Below are 20,168 nucleotides of genomic sequence, written 5' to 3'. Positions count from 1 at the left end.
ACAGTAAACAATTAAATACTTTGACATCCAAGTTACAATTTATTTGCTTGCACAAAAGAAAATAATTAAGAACGGCTGCACATTATTGAATTAGGAAATCTTTCTTGACTTCAACAAGTTCATTAGCAGTTTTTCACTGCTCATCTGAAAAACTCAGAAGTCCATATTATTAGACCCCAATTAGCCTAACATGGTCACCAGTGTACTCTTCTGGCCTGAGGATAAAATACTGGGGAGGGAAGAAAGGATTTGCTAATATGATTGACAGCAAAGTAAGCAAATAACAATCCTTGACCTTGTCTTTGATCCACCTCTCTATTTCTGATTTCAGAAGTGGGCATGTGCTAGACTGCTCAACAATGTGGGTGGATTCAGTCCTGGTCCTTCTCCTCTCCGTGTGTGATGACGTGCACCAAGTTTTTGTAGTCCAGATTTCCAGCCACATCTGGAGGGAAGGCCGCAAACATCTGCTCCATCTAGGAGACAATCAAGAACATTGTGTAACATGTTAAACGTTCTGCAACTCATTTCACAAAAGTGAGCACAGCATTCTGACTATGTAGGGCATGGTGGCTAGGTTTCTAACCTCTTCAGGTGAGAATCTGTCAGCTTGTGTTGTCAGCATCTGTGTCACGCTGAGTTGGAGAGAGAGGCAGTATTATTTGATTATACTGTCTAACTTAAATTTCTTCACGGGCTAGTCATGAAAAAGGACACAACAGTATATTGCAGGAATGGCTATTCTCATGCTGCATTCGTAAAATCAGATATGCTTTACAGACCCCTTTGTACAGTCAAAATGTAAAAAAAAATATTGTATATATATATGTAGATATTATATATATATACTTACTAATCCTTCCGCAAGACACCTTTTCCCTCTGGGTCAAATACTTTAAAAGCGTTGAGGATAGTGTCTTCTGGGTCAGCACCTGGGGAGACACAGCTGCTTATCAAAGCTCCTTTAAGGACATTAGAGATATCTGATTCAACAATGATTCAGTTATCATTTCACATCGTACAATTACACAAAAAGTATGACTTCATTCAACTGAAGATTTGTCAGGTTGACATTTTGAGCCCGTCCCTGGTAGGAAGCCAGGATGTTTGAAGCTGTCAGTAAAATACATTTGATTCTGTTTATAATGTTTTGTTAAATATCTTTGTTTGATGAAAATTGCCAGAAATGTCAATTTCACATATTTAGCAACAAATGGAAATGGCTTGCAGGTCATGGAAAATGTGTTTCACCTTTTATTGTCTTTTATTAATTCACTTCAAAATGTTTGACATATCTTACCTTTAAGTTTCTCCCCAAACATTGTGAGGAATACGGTAAAGTTGATGGGGCCAGGAGCCTCCTTAAGCATTTCATCAATCTCCTCCTGCTTCACGTTAAGACGACCTATTACATACACATGATTAAAATATGTATTTTTGTATGCCCTAGAAGACAATAGACAAAACAATATGACAATCATAGAGAAATGGTGAACTTACCATTCACAAACACAACAAGCATGGCAGTGGTAGTTGCCCTAACACAAATAATGTATTGTAGTACTGCAAAAGTCTTCTTTCATATTATGCAATAATTATTTTATAAGGTGTGATTATCTATTCAACTTTATCTATATTAAACAAAACTATGCCAGGTTGATTAACATCTCAATACTCTATAGGCTACTGAGAAATAAAGGACAGTAAAATGTAACCAACCCAGTGCAGCAAAGGTGTCCCTGAGGTCATTTTTGTCTATGAATCCATCCCTGTTCTGGTCCATAATGGTGAAGGCCTGCCAGAATGGAGGTATACATGTAATGTCTGACCAATGCAAGTTGTCACCATGGTTGTTACTAAAGAATTTTGTAAAAGTGTAAGGTTTAGTGTCAAATGTCAAATTAGATAATTGTTTGCTTTTGTGATTAGAGTCTGTCTATGTTGGTTAGAAGAATCTAAGTCAAACATTGTGAAATTATGTATATTTCCCACCTAAATTTCAAGTATTTTTTTTTATAAATGTGTGGTCAACAAGAACAGCTGTTTCAAGGTTTGTGTCGAGGGCATGGGCACTGTCGGGTTGGGGTAAGTTGTCACGATACTTTGCTTATCAAATACCGAAAATAATACTTAAAACTCAAGTTAAGTAAAAAAATTAACTAAAACTTACAAACTAACTACATTACTAGAATAACGTTACATACATAATTAACAAGATAGTGCTTTGCAATATTATACAATGATATTACATTCACTGTTTGTTCAGACCTTATTTGACATACATTTAAGTGAGAATGCTTACACATAAATGTAACCCTTTCCTGGTAATGGCAAATACGTTTTGGCCCAGGCAGAGGGGTTCTATCTGAGGTACAACTCCCTGTTCTGGAGCAGCTAGATACATAAAGAAGGCAGGCACGCTTATTGTCGCCATATCAGTCACCAGTACCGCCGCTCCCATAACGCGCACTACGCGCTGTGCGTAGGGCACCAAGTCCTGAGGGGGCACCAAAAAATTGCCAACTCAAAAATCATCATAGTACTAATAATTATAATGCCGATGTTATATCAGCATATAAATATTAGGCACCTTTTAGGCATGTATATCACAAAACAGGCAGAACAAGAGATATATTTAATTACTCAAGAAAAGTTACGATGGTGCCCCCCCCCCAAAAAAAATAAATAAATAAATAAAAAAAATACATACTCAACTTCCCAAGTTCGCCGTGGGTGCCCTTTCCTATCTCAGTGGCCTGACGCACTTTGACAGCAGGGTCAACTTTTCGAAAATGTCCTCAAAAAGACAACAGGAGTCAGGGGCAGAAATAAGAAATGATGCCCGTGCATCACTTTCAGGTAAGTCCATGTTTACTCATTGTTAAATACGGGAAATGTGCTGCTAATTTAATGGTTAGCATATGCATACACCTCGAACTAACGCTAGCTGACGTTATTGCTAATGTTAGCACACTCAAATATGTTAGGTGCAAGCTAAATTGAGATTTTACTGTTAAACATTATCTATGCATTTTACAAGTAATTGACGCCAGCTAGCTGTTACTTTACTTTACATTCTATGATGCTTTTATATTCGATTTATCAAATAGTTTTTAAATGAGTAATAAAGGTGGAGAGCTCCTTGGCTGCATGCTTTCAGTCTTAAATGTTTATAATTTGGAAAACCAGGCTAAGAAACGTAAGGGTGGGGCTGAAGCATTAAGAGACAAAAATACATCACCTTCACTAGACAAGGTTCTACCAATTGAAAAACGGCTGTTTATTTTACACGAAGCTCAAAAACTATTTTGCGCTCAAATACAGGCCAAAAATGTTCGCTCGCGCTCGCATTACGTTGGGAACTCCGTAACTAGCATCACATCAGACACAGAATCTGGATGCATTGGCAGGGCAGCTGTGGTGGCGTATACGGGGGCCGGTTCGGGTGGGCCGGTCTGGATCAAAGTCCAGGGCCTATTTTTACTCCCAGTCCGTCCCTGCCAAGCCCTGATCAACCCCTCCTCAACCAGCTGTTTAGGGACAGATACACAGCAGAGAACCACCACCTCTGAATAGGTGTTACATTGTGATGCTGCTGTTGTGTTAGGCTATTGGTATTGAGTTATATGTTTGGTAATAAACAGTTAAACTGGCAAAAACAATCTTTTTTTTTTAGGGGGAGCGGGGGGAGGGGCATCATAAAGGAATTATGCTTAGGGCACCAAAATGGCTAGCAGCGGCACTGATTGTCACATGCAATTAATAGTGTGCATATTTTTTACGCACAAAAATGAAAATGATGTGAATAGAATGACTTCTATTCACATGTCACAGGATTCACCAACTACAACGTTTCCCTCTCTAGTTTAAAGCATTGTTGCTAGGAATATTTTTAACTCGCTGCTCCCTGCGGTTTCTAAGCGGCATCCAGGGCATGTGCCTTCTATCTCCCGCCTAATCACTGACGATAGGCTTGGAATATCTGGCCAGAGTTTAAAGAGTGAGACTGCATGTATCAGATGCCTGACATTCATTCATTTCATGCAGAAAAACAGGTGTACATACAGTACAGTACTCAATCATGTACAGAACATCAGTTATTGTAATGCTTAACGGAAAGTTGAGCTATTGTAGGCAAATAGAAGACATTGGTCTCTCACATTTACATGCATTCATTCAGCAGACTTTGTACAAATAGTGCGCCTAGTAGGTGCAGCAGATAATGAAGGACAAGAAGACCACAGCTAAAAGTATTACAGTGGTTAGTGCCAAGAATGGTCTGTAGAACTCTTCTGTCTAACAACTGCATCAACAGTGCATGGCTGGTAAAGTTGTTACAGTGGTGGACACGCATCCTGGTTAAGCCTTTCAAGAACACAGAATCCAAACACAGAGCTATGACTCCGAGATGCACAATTAACAACACAATATATCGGGCTTGAGATTCTCATGAAGATCATTTCATGTCAAGATGGTTTTGTAAGGTGTGTCTGTGTAGTAGCCTGTATACTGTGTCTCATCTGTAGATGATAAGCGGAGAGGGGGCGTCTCACCTCCTTGAACTCCTGGATCTGAGCCTGCTCAAATATGGAGAACACGTTGGAGTTGGCCCCATCCGCCGACCTCTTCTTGGCCTTCTTAGGCGCCTTTGGGGACAGGAAGAACAGAGAGCATCCCAACAGCTACACTGAAACTCAACTTTAGCTTTGCTCGCTGTCTCATGACAAGGATTGGCCAGTCATCTATCTACATGAGGGGAATTAGCATACAGTATATATTCACAACTTTGTATTTCATAGTGAGTGGACCAAATGTTTTCTCATTTTAGTATTTCAGAAAGGCATCTGTCCGTGCATGCGTATTTAACTGTGTTTCACTTTTTCATATCAACCGTTCAAACTATCTCACTGAATAAAAGAGAGCATGTTTAGTTCAGAATTCTAAACACTATTCCTGTTCACTGTTCATTCAAGTTCACAACCAAAGAATATAAAACAGTTTACCAGGAACTTACCATAGTCACAGGAGGGAGGTGTCCAGAACAATGACAAACTCCAAAATGCCAGTGAACAATGGAAAGTGACTGGGTGGCTTATGTACCCAGAGATCTCATTTCTACTGGATGATATTAATAAACCATGCCTTCTTTAGGAAGTGACAGGTAAGTGACATCCCCCACAGTGGTTTAGAATAACAGGACTTTACTTGCTGAAGGTTACAAGAATCTACTGTCATCTCTGTTCCCTTTAAAAAGACAACAGATTCTTTCCTGTGCAATGACAATGCTGATAGATGACACTGACTGAGTTATACAATTCCTGTTAGGTGCAACAAAGGTATTCATTTTGAGAAAAACAAATCCAACCTAAAATTATAACATATGTTAATAAAATGTTTGGGACCAAAAACAACACAGTCTATATGTTCACATACTTTATAATCAGGTGGCATCCATTACTCAGCTCACTAGAACTCCCTCTTTATGCTCATCTGTACGGAAACACTGCTTTGAAGTTTTCATAATTCACAATATTTTCATTTACCACAGTTAAACCATGCACTCATTACAATTAATGCAGAACATGTTATTTTGCCAAACTAAAATACATTTCTGAATGCTGAATTAATGTGTCAGTAATGATATGAGTTACAAAACATAGCAACAACTCCCAGCAACAACTCCCAGACACAAAAGTGTTAAAGGGACAGTTCACCCCAAAATAAAAACTATGAAATGATTGGCACCCCTAAATTTTAAGTACAGAATATCGTAAGAAATAAATGCAAATTACCAATTTTGTATCATCAGAATATTTTAATGAAATGTCCAAAGTTTCTGAACACACATTCACACAAAGCTTGCATAATAGTGAAATAAAAAATAGAAACACAAAATTTACCCCGGACACAATTATTGGCAACCCTCACTAATATTTGGTTGCAGAACCTTTGCCAACAATGACAGCCTTAAATGCCTTTTGTAGCCATCAAGAAGCTTCTTGCACCTGTCTGCTGGTAGTTTCTGCCACTCTTCCATTGCGATGTGTTCAAGCTCAAATTTATAGCATTCCTCTTTGAAAAGGCAGATTTCAGTTCTCTCCAAAAGGTTTTCTATGAGATTTAGGTCAGGACTCATTTCTGGCCAGTTTAAAACTGTCCATCTTTTCCTTTTCAACCATTCTTTTCTGCTGTTGGATGTGTGCTTTGGGTCATTGTCCTGCTGAGAGACTCAAGACCTTTGACTCAAACCTAGTTTGAGTCTGACACTGGGTAAGACATAAGATGCCTTGGTAATCCTTTTATTTTATTATTCCTTTGATGCATTCAATGCCTCCGGTACCAGAGGCAGCAAACCAGACGCACAGCATGATGGAACCTCCACCATGTTTTACTGTAGGTAGGGTGTTCTTTTCCTTATGGGCTTCATTTCGTCGCCTATAAACAAACTGCTGCACTGCATTCCCAAAGAGCTCTATTTTGGTTTCATCAGATCACAGAACATTATCCCAGAAAGATGTGGCTTATTTATTAACGTTTTTGCAAACATAAGTCTTGCTTTTTTGTGCCTTTCTTTTAATAGTGGTTTCCTCCTTGGTCTTCGCCCATGGAGCCCTACTTTGTTTAGTGTGCGGCGTATGGTACGGGCTGAAACCACCACTCCAGATTACTCCAGGTCAGCCTTTCGGCTCTGTAGATGTCCTGCGTGGTGCTTTTTCCACAAACCGCACCAACCATCGCAGATTTCTCTCATTGTATTTCTTCTTGGCCTCACATCCTGAAAGTGTCTTAACAGTTTAATGAGGGTGAAACTTCTTGATAACATTCCAAACTGTTGAAACTGGGATTTTGGCGATTGCCTTGTAGCCTTTGACATTTTGGATAATAGCATTTCTGATGCTCTCAGATAGCTCTCTTCTCTTCGTCATTGTGAATAAGCAACTGCAAAACAAACAGTCCCTTTTTATGCAGTAAAACCGTCTTTAGCAGGTGAAATGCATGCTCAATTGGATTTAGGTCAGGTGATTGACTTGGCCATTGCAGAACATTCCACTTCTTTGCCTTAAAAAACTCTTTGGTTGCTTTCGCAGTATGCGCCGTCCTATGAGTTCTGAAGCATTTGGCTGAATCTGAGCAGATAATATTGCCCGAAACACTTCAGAATTCATCCTACTGCTTTTGTCAGCAGTCACATCATCGATAAATACAAGGGAACCAGTTCCATTGGCAGCCATACATGCCCACGCCATAACACTACCTCCACCATGCTTCACTGATGAGGTGGTATGCTTTGGATCATGAGCAGTTCCTTCCCTTCTCCATACTCTTCTCTTCCCATCATTCTGGTACAAGTTGATCTTGGTCTCATCTGTCCATAGGATGTTGTTCCAGAACTGTACAGGCTCTTTTAGATGTTTTTTGGCAAACTCTAATCTGGTCTTCCTGTTTTTGAGACTCACCAATGGTTTACATCTTGTGGTGAACCCTCTGTATTTACTCTGGTGAAGTCTTCTCTTAATTGTTGACTTTGACACAGATACGCCTACCTCCTGGAGAGTGTTCTTGATCTGGCCAACTGTTGTGAAGGGGTTTTTCTTCACCAGGGAAAGAATTCTTCTGTCATCCATCACAGTTGTTTTCCGTGGTCTTCCGGGTCTTTTGGTGTTGCTGAGCTCACCAGTGCGTTCTTTCTTTTTAAGAATGTACCAAACAGTTGATTTGGCCACACCTAATGTTTTTGCTATCTCTCTGATAGGTTTCTTTTGATTTTTCAGCCTAACGATGGCTTGCTTCACTGATGGTGACAGCTCTTTGGACTTCATCTTGAGAGTTGACAGCAACAGATTCCAAACACAAATACCGTACTTGAAATGAACTCTAGACCTTTTATCTGCTCCTTGTCAATGAAATAACGAACTCCCTTTATGAGGGAATAACATACACCTGGCCATGGAACAGCTGAGCAGCCAATTGTCCAATTACTTTTGGTCCCTTAAAAAGGGGGGGGGGGGGGGCACATATAAAATGTATTGTAATTCCTACACCGTTCACCTGATGGATGTAAATACCCTGAAATTAAAGCTGAAAGTCTGCACTTAAAGCACATCTTGATTGTTTCATTTCAAATCCATTGTGGTGGTATACAGAGCCAAAATGATGAAAATGGTGTCAATGTCCAAATACTTATGGACCTAACTGTATGTGAAGAGAAAAACTACTCCCTCTAAGGCCTCTGGCTAACTTCTCTCTGCATTCCTACGTGGTTTTCCTTATACACATCTCTACATTTCATATAATAACTATGTATAATAATTCTAGGTTATATAAAGGTTTTAGCAACTCTATATCATGTATTAACTGATGACCCAACATTTAATATACCAACCCACAACAGATCAAACAAATTAAGGAAAATGATTCCACTAAATAAATAAAAAAGGCACATCTGTTCATTTATGTGACTATCACATGAAGTGTACATTTGACTGGTTCTGTGTATCATTGATCACACTTTTAATGCAGACAAATTCAGAAAGACAAAATGAAGGCTGTGCGCCAAACATACAGGAGACGATATGCTAAACTAAACAAGTCTTTCCCTTAAACCCCTACGGCCACTTTTGAGAACCCCACCAAGTGGGAGAACATCACATAATATGGACATTATTTTAAAAAAAAGACAATAAGCAGCATTATCCATTGGCTTTTTCTCAAATTGATTTCAGTGTTTGTCAGTTCATCTTCCAAAACGAATGCGTCGATACAGCCAATTATTTGTAAATTGAGCAACATCTCAGTTGTTGTGAAAGAGTGTCCACCCTAATTCAGCCCTACTGCTAGATGCTGTAAACTAACTGTTAGCAAGCTTGTTGCATTGATGGCGTGTTGGGCTTGGGACAACAAACAGTATCTAAAATTAGATTGAGCTAGCTAGCAATTTATCAGTTTGGAAATAGCTCTCATAATTGTTTGCTACTAGCCTGTGACATTAAATACAAAATAAATATATCAACCATAATTCTGAACTTAATTGACAAAAAAACTAAACACAAACCCTACAGCTGTGTCAGGCTTCCCCCTGAACATGAGTAACTGATGTGTCATTGAAAAGTACTATACAGTATGTTGGTATTTATTGACCTGTCACTGATACTATACAGTATGTTGGTATTTATTGACCTGTCACTGATACTATACAGTATGTTGGTATTTATTGACCTGTCACTGATACTATACAGTATGTTGGTATTTATTGACCAGTCAAGCGTGTACGGTTGACAGCAGAATAACATCTCTAAAATGCTTTATGTATATCAGCTGTTAAGTTGTCATGGCTGTTTGTGGCTCTTTAAACTCCTGTCTAATTAGCACCATGATTATATGCTTTTGGAGTGTGCTTTCCAGTGTCTCTAAATGTTAACGATTTTTTTTTTTATTATAGGGATGGCTTAAAACAATAATAATACTGCTACAGCTGTCAACCGCAGCCTCTCTCTTTCAAGTTTCTCATTACATGAGATCTGGGTCCTTGAAACACCCCCGGGGGCTACCTGCTAAGTCTGAAACTAACATCAATCAACTATATCAAGCCTTGACATGCTAGAAATCTTGATCCACCTCATGAATGTCATCCATCTCAATTTTACACAATTTATCAAACAACAGTATTCCATCAACTATGCGTGTTTCACTGTTTGTTAAACCAAGAAAGCAAGAATGAAGGCATTCTACACAGAGCACGATCTCCTTCATCCACTAGCTACTGTTCTCAGACAGCTGTTCCTCATCTTCAGTCCTCCTCAATTTCAGATACAAATAGACACTGCTATTTTGCATGTCACAACGTCCGGAATCAGTTGTCACAGTTGAACGGCAGATGAATTAACCAGTCAGTAGTCAGACCACTATTAATATCTAAACAAGTAGGAAGAGTCAGACAACTATAAATATCTAAAGTAAGAAGTTGGAATGGCACAGGGCACACATTCACAAACAGAGACACACACAACAGACGCACACACACACACTTAATGCCCACACATACAAAATGAACTTAAGTCAGTTTAGATGGATAAAGACATATGTTTAATATTCTGTGCCATAAAATCTACAGTTAGCATTATTTTTATTTTTTTTGCATGTGTAAAACATCATATCAAGCATAACATTATAGCAGAAGATAAAATACTGCAACTTAAAATGGATAACCCTTTATTTTGCCGTCGTATCACTGCTGTCCTTTTGAAAGTCAGTGAAATTGCTACTTACTAACACTGAACATTAGCAACAATTAGTAATCTTGGTAAGAATTCTGAATTTAATATAATTAGTCATTGCTTTGGGTGTAACACTATTTCATGTTAACGATTTTGCTAATGTATATTGTTACAGTATTTAGTTACTCCAATTAGACAACTATAAAATATAGGGTTCTCATACAGGTTCAGTTCCCACACGTTTCAGATCACTGGAGTAAAAATATAGCTACAAAGATGAGGCAGTCACAGAAAGGTAATATATGCTTTTTCATTTTTACCATTTATCCATGCCATTTTCAAATGAGGAAATTAACTAATATTGTCATCCTCAATTAATAATGAACAACATTCTAGAATAGTACAATATAAGGGACACTGGTAAAAAAAAAAGAAGGGATTTCAAGTACTATGTTTGAAGCTTGGTGGTCTTTTTAGCCATGTAAGTTTGCCAATAAAATATTAAGTACATACACAAGCTACATGTAAAATTTACACTTCATAAAGGACATTTGGGACATATTAAAATAACATTAATTTGACATTCAAGAGGACACTGACTTTTTCTCTAACAAAAATAGACATGGCATTTCCAGCCTTGAAATTCCCTCTTGGTATATATGTATAAAAGTAGGTCTGCCTATTTACAGTTAAGATGGCATTCTGATGAATTATAAAGTTCCATTTCCATTCAGAAAAAAATAGGGATTGTGGCTAAGATACGTTTAATAATGTCAACCTTCTCACTGTTGGGCAACTTGTAGAGGGATACAAAGTGTGCAGACTTTCTTCCCATCAAGGGTTTGACAAACTAACTGTCTAAATGGAAGACTATGATTAACTGTTAATGATTATGATTAGTTCCTGCTGATGTGTGAAGTGTGTCTCTGCAGGGCTAGAACAGTGTGATACAACTGAACAGGCCAGACCCTGCTCTAGCTACTGTGCAGAGTGAGATGATACAATGGTTGTGACAGTGAGGAATTGTGTGCTCTTCTCAATAGCTTCAGCTCATTCAGGAAAGGGATACATTTCCAGACATATATATTTTTTAAATTATCAGCCTTTGTAAAAAATATAACTGGTGCTGCAGTTGCTGGATTTTCGAACTCAACGTTTTTGCTACTAAAAAGATTTGGACCTGACATTCAAAATAAACAGTGAGTTTTTAGGAAGTCAGTTTACAGATGCAAGTCACAGCTATCAAGGTGATCTCTGCTGTTGGGTTATTAGCATCATGGCATTCTGACCCTTCCCTTCCCCGAGAGTGTCACTCTGACTGAATTCCACTCAAACAGATGATTGGTCCCATACCTGTAAGTTAAAAAAATTGATTAGACACAGGAGTTCAGTTGAAAGTCTGAAAATTGTCAGATGAAATGTTCTACCTGAATACGCTACCTTGTTAACAGGATTGATGGGTGTGCGCCCAGAGTTGGTGTGGAGTCTCTGCCGTTCTTCCACCCCCCGGCCAGGGGACCTCTCCCTCCTCACGTCCCCCAGCCGGCCAGGGGAGCAGTCCAGCCGGGGGTCCATGGCCCTCCCGGGAGATCTCTCCAGCCGGGGGTCCATGTTCCTGGCGGGGGAGCCCACCAGCCGGCCGGCCAGCATCCTGCCGGGGGACTTGTCCCTGTCCAGGCGGCCAGGGGACCTGTCCCTCCGGAACTCGGTGCGGGCCTCCCGGTAGCGGTGGGGCGTTCCGGGGTCCAGCAGGCTGTCCGGCACCACGGGACTGGCCGCCAGACGCTTGGAGATGTGCTCATTGTAGGAGGGGGGGCCGCGCTTGTTAGGGCTGTGGGGGAAGGGGGGTGGGCAGGGGAGGGAGAGGGAGAGGGGAGGGAGGCCAGGAGAGGGACAGGGGCCAGGAGAGGGAGGAGGGAGGGAGGAGGCCAGGAGAGGGACAGGGGCCACAGGTCAAATGTGGGAGGGCTCAATGAGGTGGAGATATGAGCAGGAAGTCTTCTACTGCTGCTATGGTTCATTTTGTGAGCTTGAGAGCCGTACTGAACAGAATGAGATGGAAACATTATGTTCATGCAATGTTACAGTATTCAAATTCAGATGGAACAAGTAGGTACATCGATTTATCCAAAGCATGGGTTAAAGTAGAATAAGAACTTTCTTATTTTTACTGGCTGTTACCATGGAATACGATGGCGTGACATGAGAAACTGAGAGGAAAAATAAATGAAGTCCACTTAATTAACTATGACAGGTTACCACTGCATTCATGTTTTACACATTGAAGTTGTGGAAGAATATATGACTACACCAAATGTAAATCCAGTCAGTCCTAACACCTGTGAGCTGTGGACATCTGAACTCCTCCTTGCCTCTCATGGAGAAAACTGTCTACAGTTTTCCTTCACAAAGTGTCTCTTCAAACATCTTACTGGCCAGACCACACCCAAGCAGCATCCATACATTCAGAGCCTGTCTACGGAGAGCCTGTCCACTCCCTATAAGTCCCATTGTACCGAATTTGGTTGCAGTTCCACCAGAGTTCTACTGGTGGTGATCGCGGGCGAGTGCAAAATGAATGGGAGTCTATGGGGCTAGACGGCTAAATTAGTCTCTTTCGCTTGATTGTCGTGGAGAAACCTCAGATTTGATTGTCGTTTTTGCAAGTTCAACATGGATTATAGGTCGAAGGTTGAATGAAAGAGTACTGTCCCCATAACATGCTAGCATTCTGCTAATGGATGCTGATTGGTTAGTGAAGGACTGACTACGAACAGAGATCCCGCTTGATGGCATCCAAAGCGGAACCAGAATGTCAGAGCATTAGCAACAACATTAGCAAACCAAAACTCTTTCTAGCATGTGTATTGACAGGGAGAGCCTAACCTGTCAGCTGTGTTGTCGATGCTTCGAGAAAAAGGGAACTGACAGAGTTTGCCGTAATGCAGTATCTCTGGCTGTACGATGTGTATGACGTAATTGACATTTTAAAAGTCTTTTTATAACAAAAAGGCAACGTTAAAAAAATCTGAACACCCAGCAGTGTGTATTTTTTTGGCCTCCCCTTTTGAATTCAACATTCAAATTACTAGACAAAAAAATATATCCTAAGAAAAGTGGATTTTGAGGGGTATAGCTTCATAGACCTCCATTCATTCTGCACTCGACCGTTAGCGCCCTCATATGGAACTACAGTGGAATTGCAACCAGTTCAGAAGCCGGAAGTTTCCAGAGAGTGGCACTTTTCCCCATATTAGACATTCTCTGATACAGTCTAAGCTTCACACAGACTTTATGGTTGACAACTATGGTAAGACTGCTCTTGGTTTATACATGTCAGCATGACTGGGAGTCTCTGGCACTTCACATACAGTGTATGGTGAAATACATCATGGCTGAAAGACCATCCTTGGCTTGGGCTTTGCTCCAGGTTAAATAAGTACATCTAATCCCACTGCCCAGTGGAGTGGCACCTGACAAACTGTCTGTATACTGCATCAGAACTTTGATATTTACCTTAACCTGACCAGTACTCAAGTTAACATTGATTTGATATATATTATTTTGTGGCGCCCTTCCAGTTGGAACACATTTATTAAAGCATTTTTAGATTGTAACTACAGAAAATGTCTTGTGTGTCCATATAGTTTGTCAGCCATCAGGCAGTAGTTGGGCAGCTGAACGCCCTGTGTAGAGTGCTAGTGTGGCTAATCCCAGGCTGGGCCTCCCTCCTCAGGGAGCTGCATGGTACGAACACGCCACCTACTTGTGAGTTTCGCTATCACCAACTTTGGCCGCGGCCATTTGGAAAAAGGCAAAATTCAGAGCTGCATTTGCAACTAAATGATTCTAAGTGAGTAACCATTTGAGCTTCATAGATAGGAAGGTTTAATAATTCCATCAGAAGTCAGAAAGAATAGAGAGGAACCATGTTTTATTCTGTATTTTTTTTTACTTTAAAACAGGGATATCTTATAAGTATAATAATATAATATGCAATTTAGGTGTTTGAATACAGTAAAAAGCCTCAGGATTTATTACAAATGAAAAACGTGCTCTTCCTCCTGCAAGGAAGAAACATCAGCAATGTTACTGCACCATTTCAGAGGCATATACCATACACATGGCATAAGGTAATGAGGGAGACATGCCTGGGGTTTGGAACTAGTGGATTGCAAATGAGCTACAAGAATCTCACAAGTATCCTTATGTAAATTTAAATGTACTGGTATTTTATATACTTGTGCATGGTTTGCTAATCGTCACAACCTCAAATATAATTGGAACCAAATCACTTCTTGATTATTTAATGGTCGCTAATAATTTTAAAAGATGAAGGTTTAGGTTTATGAGGCTTTATTGCTGATTTTTCCAAATGGCTCATTACTAAATCATCAGAAAGTAATTTGGTAAAAATGTAACTGGAAGCTTTGAGTATGATTAATAATCTTTTTCTCTGAAATGTCATTTTATATTTAAAAAAGCACGCTGAAGAAATACTTCATTATATCCTTGTTAGCTATAGAAATCACATTATAATCATCTAGTTTAAATAGTTTTAAATCACATTAGAATAATCAAATATGGTCAGTGTTTAAATATTTATAAATAACATTGTATAAACCTGTCCCCAGTGGCACTAAGGAGAATCATGTTTTCCCCTTCATGCCAAGCAAACTTTGATAAAGAAATCAAGAAATACAGCAGGTCACCACAGAGTGCCACCCTTATACTTATTTAACAGTCTTTCCCATTTAGAGTGACATTCCTTTATGACTTACTAGAGTACCACTACTAGAGAACTCCTGTGTGCCTCCCTGAGTGCATAGTCCCCCCGTCCTGTCTGATCCTCCACAAACACAAGCACAACTCCTACAGAGTCTTCCTGACTGCTGACCACCAAGAAAGGAGAGGGCAAGTGAACAGAGTCTAAGAGAAGTAGTGTGTAGAGAGGGAGGGAAAGGGAAGGAGGGAGTGACACAGAGACAGAGAGACAGAGAGAGGGAGGGAGGGAGGGCTTACCTGCGTCCAGAGCCGGTCCTCTGCAGGTCTCCGGTGTCCTGGCTCTGGGCCAGGTTGCCCTTGCAGCAGATGACCCTCAACTTGTTCTGGTAGGAGGAGGCCAGGTACACGGCCCCAGAGGAGATGGCTGGGCCCAGGTAGCGCGGGCTGGGGATGTCCAGGTGGGCGTACGAGTGGGGCCTGTACAACACACACACAACCCCTCAACTCACTGACACCTAAATAAACTGTTTGTTTTTGTTATGTTGCATGTGATGCACAGGGTTGTAAAATTCCTAGTGTGTTTCAGCATTGACTGTGTTTCAAGTTACTGTGCAGGTAAGCTTTCTTAACTTGATATTCAACATTCAACTTCAATTTTCCAGTCCACAAAATTATTGTTTATGTTTTGTTCCAATTTCTGGTATCTGCAATCACAACAGAGAACGTAAAAGCTCTCTGGTCTTACCCTAGAGCAGCATGGCCCTGGATCTCGATCACATCCAAAGAGTTAAAATAGGTTACAAATAAGTAGGGCTCTCTGTAGGCTGAAGAGAAAAAAAGGTTTTGCTTTGTTAGTTTTTATATGCAAAATCCAACTTACAGAAGATACCGAATACCGTATTTCTACATTTACATTTAGTCATTTTAGCAGACGCTCTTATCCAGAGCGACTTACAGTAAGTACAGGGACATTCCCCTGAGGCAAGTAGGGTGAAGGCCTTGCCCAAGGACACGTCATTTTGCACGGCCGGGAATCGAACTGGCAACCTTCAGATCACTAGCCCGATTCCCTAACCGCTCAGCCACCTGACTCCCACATTTCTTCGATTAAACGCCGCCCTCGAATAAACGCTGCACCAAAAATGTACATTGTGTAATAAACGCCGCCATCGATTAAACGCTGCACCAAAAACAATCAGAAAACGGTTATTTAATTGGTTAAATTAAAACACAGTATTTATTACACAAGTAAATCACAAGTGTACTATAATTCCCCCGAAGCACTGGCAGACACAAGTGGCTTTCTTGCAGCAGGTTTATTTGAAGCTTCTCCAAATCCACCGTGAAAACTAAACCCACAGTATAACGAGAAATTAAAGACCACATTAGCTTAATATGAACATACACGCGCAGCACGTAAATAACGTTCACCAAAGTAAAATACAGACACAAAACAACATACTTCGTTGGCTGCATGCTGTAGGCTACACAAGGGAATAGAGGTTTCCTTAGATTGCTAATATCCGGTAACAACCTTAAACTTTTATCGGAGAATTAAATTGTCCGTGCTTCGCTTGCTGTTAGCTTGTCGACTCTCACTCACGAGCGTTCCAAAAGGCCTTAAAAATAAAGGCACTGTACTCTGCATTCAGTAATAATACTGAATGCAATTATATAATTCTAAATTATGACATTGGTTGAAAAGAAATTAAACATTACAATAATGTAATTGTGACAATTACATGTAGCCTACAATATAGTGAGGTAGCTGACTTCACCACATTCGCCTTTCATCAACCCCAGGTTCTCGTGCTACAGATCTGTTGCTGCTGGTGAGTGCTTTCTGCACAGCTTTCTGTTTGACAGCTGAAGTGTAAGAACGTTTCTTCATGCTGCTTCAGATTTCTACACAATGTAGACACAATTTTACACCAGGCTTTGTGTTTGACCTCCTAGTCTATTCTTTGTTTGTCTATGGCCGCACTGCAGCTGCAATTCTCTAAATCTGTCTTACTAATTAACCTCTTCAGAATCCTGTTAAATTTGCCTGAAAACGCCTAAACAGCATACCCAAAGTAAATTGGAAGCTGTTCTTGAACCATTTGGAGTACATGCATGTAAATGATCTCTTTTGAAAGCTGACACTCTGAAGTTATGTCCCCTGTTGTCAGGACCCCTGTCAGTCCTACTAGTGTTGAGTAATAGAAGCTTGAACACAAGGAAAGTGAAAATTTCTATTTCCGTCTAGATTTTGTTTTGAAAACAGAGGCCTGAAGAGGCCTAGAGGTGGTAGGTATTAGCTGGAAGACTAAATTGGACCACAGGTTGAAGCCTTACCCAATTCAAATCAAAAGTCAAACATAATACCACAATATATTCATATTTGACACATGTTTTTATAAGAGTACATCCATTCATTTTCTAAAAGGGCCTTTTGGAGACTCCAAAATGACCCTTTGTAACCAAGGTCAAATACTCAGGATAAAAGGTATTATTTTTCATAATTGTTATCTCTAATGAAAGGTGGTACTTAGAACTATCATATATAATAGCTAAATCCCTAATTAGTATTACTGAAACACAAAAATTGAAGCATGAACACATTGGAGTGCTTTATCTGATTCCCAGGATTGGCGCACAAAGAAAACTGATTCTTTCAACCCTATTGCGCAATCGACTTTTATTTTGACGGCTCCACAGACACATACAAATGAGGTATTGGCATTTTCAGCTAGCTTTCAGCTACAAGGCTAACGAGCTCATTTCAGAGCCAGCTGAAGCCAGTTCGAGAAATTTGTTTAGAAAGAGTGTGGGGGGGGGGGGGGGCGGGGGGGGGCAGGACGCACAGACCTAATTGGCTTTAGAGGGCTGTCAACGGGGCATGGAAGGTCCTATTGGGTCAAACAAGGTGTCAATCAAAAGGGGAGGGTTCAACGGACATTTTGATCCCTCCATATCGTATTTTCTCCGTTTCTAACCGGAGGAATGTGCACTTTTATCTGAGCAAGTTGTTTCTTCCGTCGGCTAACTTGCATAATGAAACAAAGGATAATGGCTATTCATGAACGTAAAACATTGTATTTGGAGAATTACTTTACATGGTTAGATACTTTGAACCCTTGGGAATGTACGCAGATCAAGTTTTGATGTGTTGGTTGCATACCTGGACGACACCAAACCTTTGAGGGTAAGTAGAGACGTTTGGCTTTGTAAACATCACCAAAGTGGTGACTGGACAAAGACGTTGACTAAACTTGTTGTTGTGACTCGATCTTGAAATGGTTTACATATCTACAAGCACAAGAATCGTAGCTTTCCAATGATGTATAACATGTGTAGCGTCTAAAAAATATATTTGTTAGAATTTAGTGCGTCGTAACTGAGGAAGGTGGGGGCAGCATTTTTGTACCGCGGGCGGTACAGGAACATCAACAGGTTAAACGCCGCCCCCAAATAAACGCCACGATCGAATGAACGCCGCACCAAAAATTATCATTGTGTAATAAACGCTGCAGCGTTTATTCGAAGAAATAAGGTATTAACAGAAGATGCTAGTGTTGTTCACACTTTGTTTCCATAAGGAAACAGTCATAACAACAAAAAGGTTAATCAAACTGATTACAAACCAAATGACAGAGGCAGACGACTCCATTTGATGTCTTCAGTCCGACTTCTTCGGCCATATGAGTCAACAAACACGCCAAATTCTGGAGAAAAAGTTATTGTTTACATTTTTGTAAATAAAGTTCTTCTAACGTGTACCGGTAGTTTCTTAGCCAGCAGTCCAGGCATCCACTGGGCCAGGGAGTCTCACCGTGGAAGCAGAGCAGGAACTCCTCCTTCTGCGGGGCCCTGGTGACCTGGATGATGGAGATGGGGAAGCTGTGGGAGGACGCAGCGAACACAGCCGAGGCCAGAGTCACGTCGTTCTTGTCCAGGAACTCTGGAAGCAGGTGGGAGACCAAGCCAATGAATATCACAATTACCAAGGAACTAGATGTGTGTTTTGATTGTAGCTTTTTTCCTTTTCTTTTTTTGTGCTGAGGCATGATTGTATTTCATTTTGAAGAACAGACTTCATCTAAGGCTTGAGTGTTCATTTTTATAATTTGTATTGATATTGCAATTTTGATTGAGATGATCATTTACAGCCAAGACATTTCCTCTGACGGCCAAGACAGTGCAGTGCTAGTAGCGAGTACACTGCAGGACAAACTAGCCAGTCAGTTTGATCTGAATCTATAACGAGTTTAGAAAGTCGTGTTAGCCTCTGGCTATTAGGAGTGGGAATCTTTTGGTACCTCACGATTCAAATCGTTTTTCTGGGTCACAAATCGATAAATCGATTCACGTTTTTTAATCCAAAAAATTAACATTACAAAAATAAAAACATTTGAGAATCGATGTGAATCGCTAGAAGACAAATGTGAATTGATTTTTCCCCTACCCCTAAAATAAATGTATTAATTGTTATTATTGCTATTGTTATTATTAATTTAAATTAGTGATTTATTAGCAAGGGGGTTTAACACTTTTGCAAGGCACTGTATCCATGTCACATTCTCATTGGGGGCTGAGCCCCCCTAAAGGTCTAATCCTAGAATCGCCCCTGCTCTATAGCCTCGTTTTTTGCAGATTTCTGTGAAACTTGCTAAGTACCCTTTAAGCTAAATATCTATTACTTGTTTTGGTCATTTGATTCTGGAAAAAAGTCAAACCTTTTTTGTTATGGAGAGGAGTATTATGCTAGATAGCGCTAACTAGTCTGCTGTTCTACATTTCCCACATAATTAGCCTGTATGTTTCATATGCTGTAAATTTTCCTCTATTTTATAATAAAAGTGGTTGAAATGTTTTACGGGCGGAGAATATTGTAAAAATAGCTGTTTGAAATCTTCATGATAAAGGATGATTTTCTTTAAATAACCACGCATACATTTATAGAATTTATCTTCAATATGGTCTAAACAGTTTAAGTGCCTTGTTGCCCAGGGCACAGAAAATTGTTAATCCGCCCCTGTTCGACGGTTACGTGCGCTATAAATCAATGTAGTTTATCATGGAGATACGTAAAAGGAAGTTTCCCTACGTTTTAACATTTATTTTGATACCTAATGTGTTTAAAGATCAAAGCTCTGTCGCAGTTCTGTGACAGCTATGAAGGTAGCACTAAGTGTTTATATGTGTTGCTTTTGACGTATCCAGGATTTGATACTTTGTGCTTGGTTT

At 40.0% G+C, this 20,168-nt stretch overlaps 2 protein-coding genes across 4 annotated transcripts in view; both read right to left on the bottom strand.

Annotated features, from left to right (window-relative positions):
- Positions 1–26: 26 nt before the first annotated feature.
- On the bottom strand, positions 27–5,044 carry LOC136942994 (myosin regulatory light chain 2, ventricular/cardiac muscle isoform). Of its 3 annotated transcripts, none has more exons than XM_067236108.1 (7): positions 5,015–5,044; positions 4,554–4,646; positions 1,720–1,795; positions 1,301–1,405; positions 854–932; positions 587–635; positions 27–476 (listed from the first exon to the last, which is right to left on the bottom strand). In XM_067236108.1, the coding sequence occupies exons 1-7, from the start codon at positions 5,015–5,017 to the stop codon at positions 372–374; spliced, it is 510 nt and encodes a 169-aa protein (XP_067092209.1). In that variant the 5' UTR covers positions 5,018–5,044; the 3' UTR covers positions 27–371. The 3 variants fall into 3 exon arrangements, with proteins under 3 accessions (XP_067092209.1, XP_067092217.1, XP_067092227.1); XM_067236116.1 differs by having other exon boundaries at positions 4,554–4,746; positions 5,015–5,032; XM_067236126.1 differs by lacking the exons at positions 4,554–4,646; positions 5,015–5,044 and adding an exon at positions 2,711–3,414.
- A 5,057-nt stretch (positions 5,045–10,101) lies between these two features.
- cita (citron rho-interacting serine/threonine kinase a) overlaps positions 10,102–20,168 on the bottom strand; it is a 59,380-nt gene continuing 49,313 nt past the window's right edge. Inside the window, exons 43-48 of the mRNA XM_067236163.1 lie at positions 18,754–18,882; positions 18,566–18,646; positions 15,685–15,763; positions 15,237–15,416; positions 11,655–12,045; positions 10,102–11,567 (exon numbers count right to left, since the gene is read on the bottom strand). Of these exons, the coding sequence (XP_067092264.1) occupies positions 11,544–11,567; positions 11,655–12,045; positions 15,237–15,416; positions 15,685–15,763; positions 18,566–18,646; positions 18,754–18,882 (884 nt within the window). The 3' untranslated portion in view covers positions 10,102–11,543. The remainder of the gene's footprint in view (positions 11,568–11,654; positions 12,046–15,236; positions 15,417–15,684; positions 15,764–18,565; positions 18,647–18,753; positions 18,883–20,168) is intronic.

This window comes from Osmerus mordax, chromosome 1 (genome assembly GCF_038355195.1).
Source record: "Osmerus mordax isolate fOsmMor3 chromosome 1, fOsmMor3.pri, whole genome shotgun sequence".
NCBI lineage: Eukaryota > Metazoa > Chordata > Actinopteri > Osmeriformes > Osmeridae > Osmerus > Osmerus mordax.
The sequence above is the reverse complement of the archived record's forward strand: the minus strand, read 5'-3'. Positions and strand labels throughout refer to the sequence as shown.

Excerpts from the sequence above, each read along its gene's own strand:
- LOC136942994 (XM_067236108.1), bottom strand. Across the intron at positions 933-1,300 it reads GTTTGGGGAGAAACTTAAAG|GTGCTGACCCAGAAGACACT; the intron begins GTAAGATATGTC and ends GTGTCTCCCCAG. Across the intron at positions 477-586 it reads ACAGATTCTCACCTGAAGAG|ATGGAGCAGATGTTTGCGGC; the intron begins GTTAGAAACCTA and ends ATTGTCTCCTAG.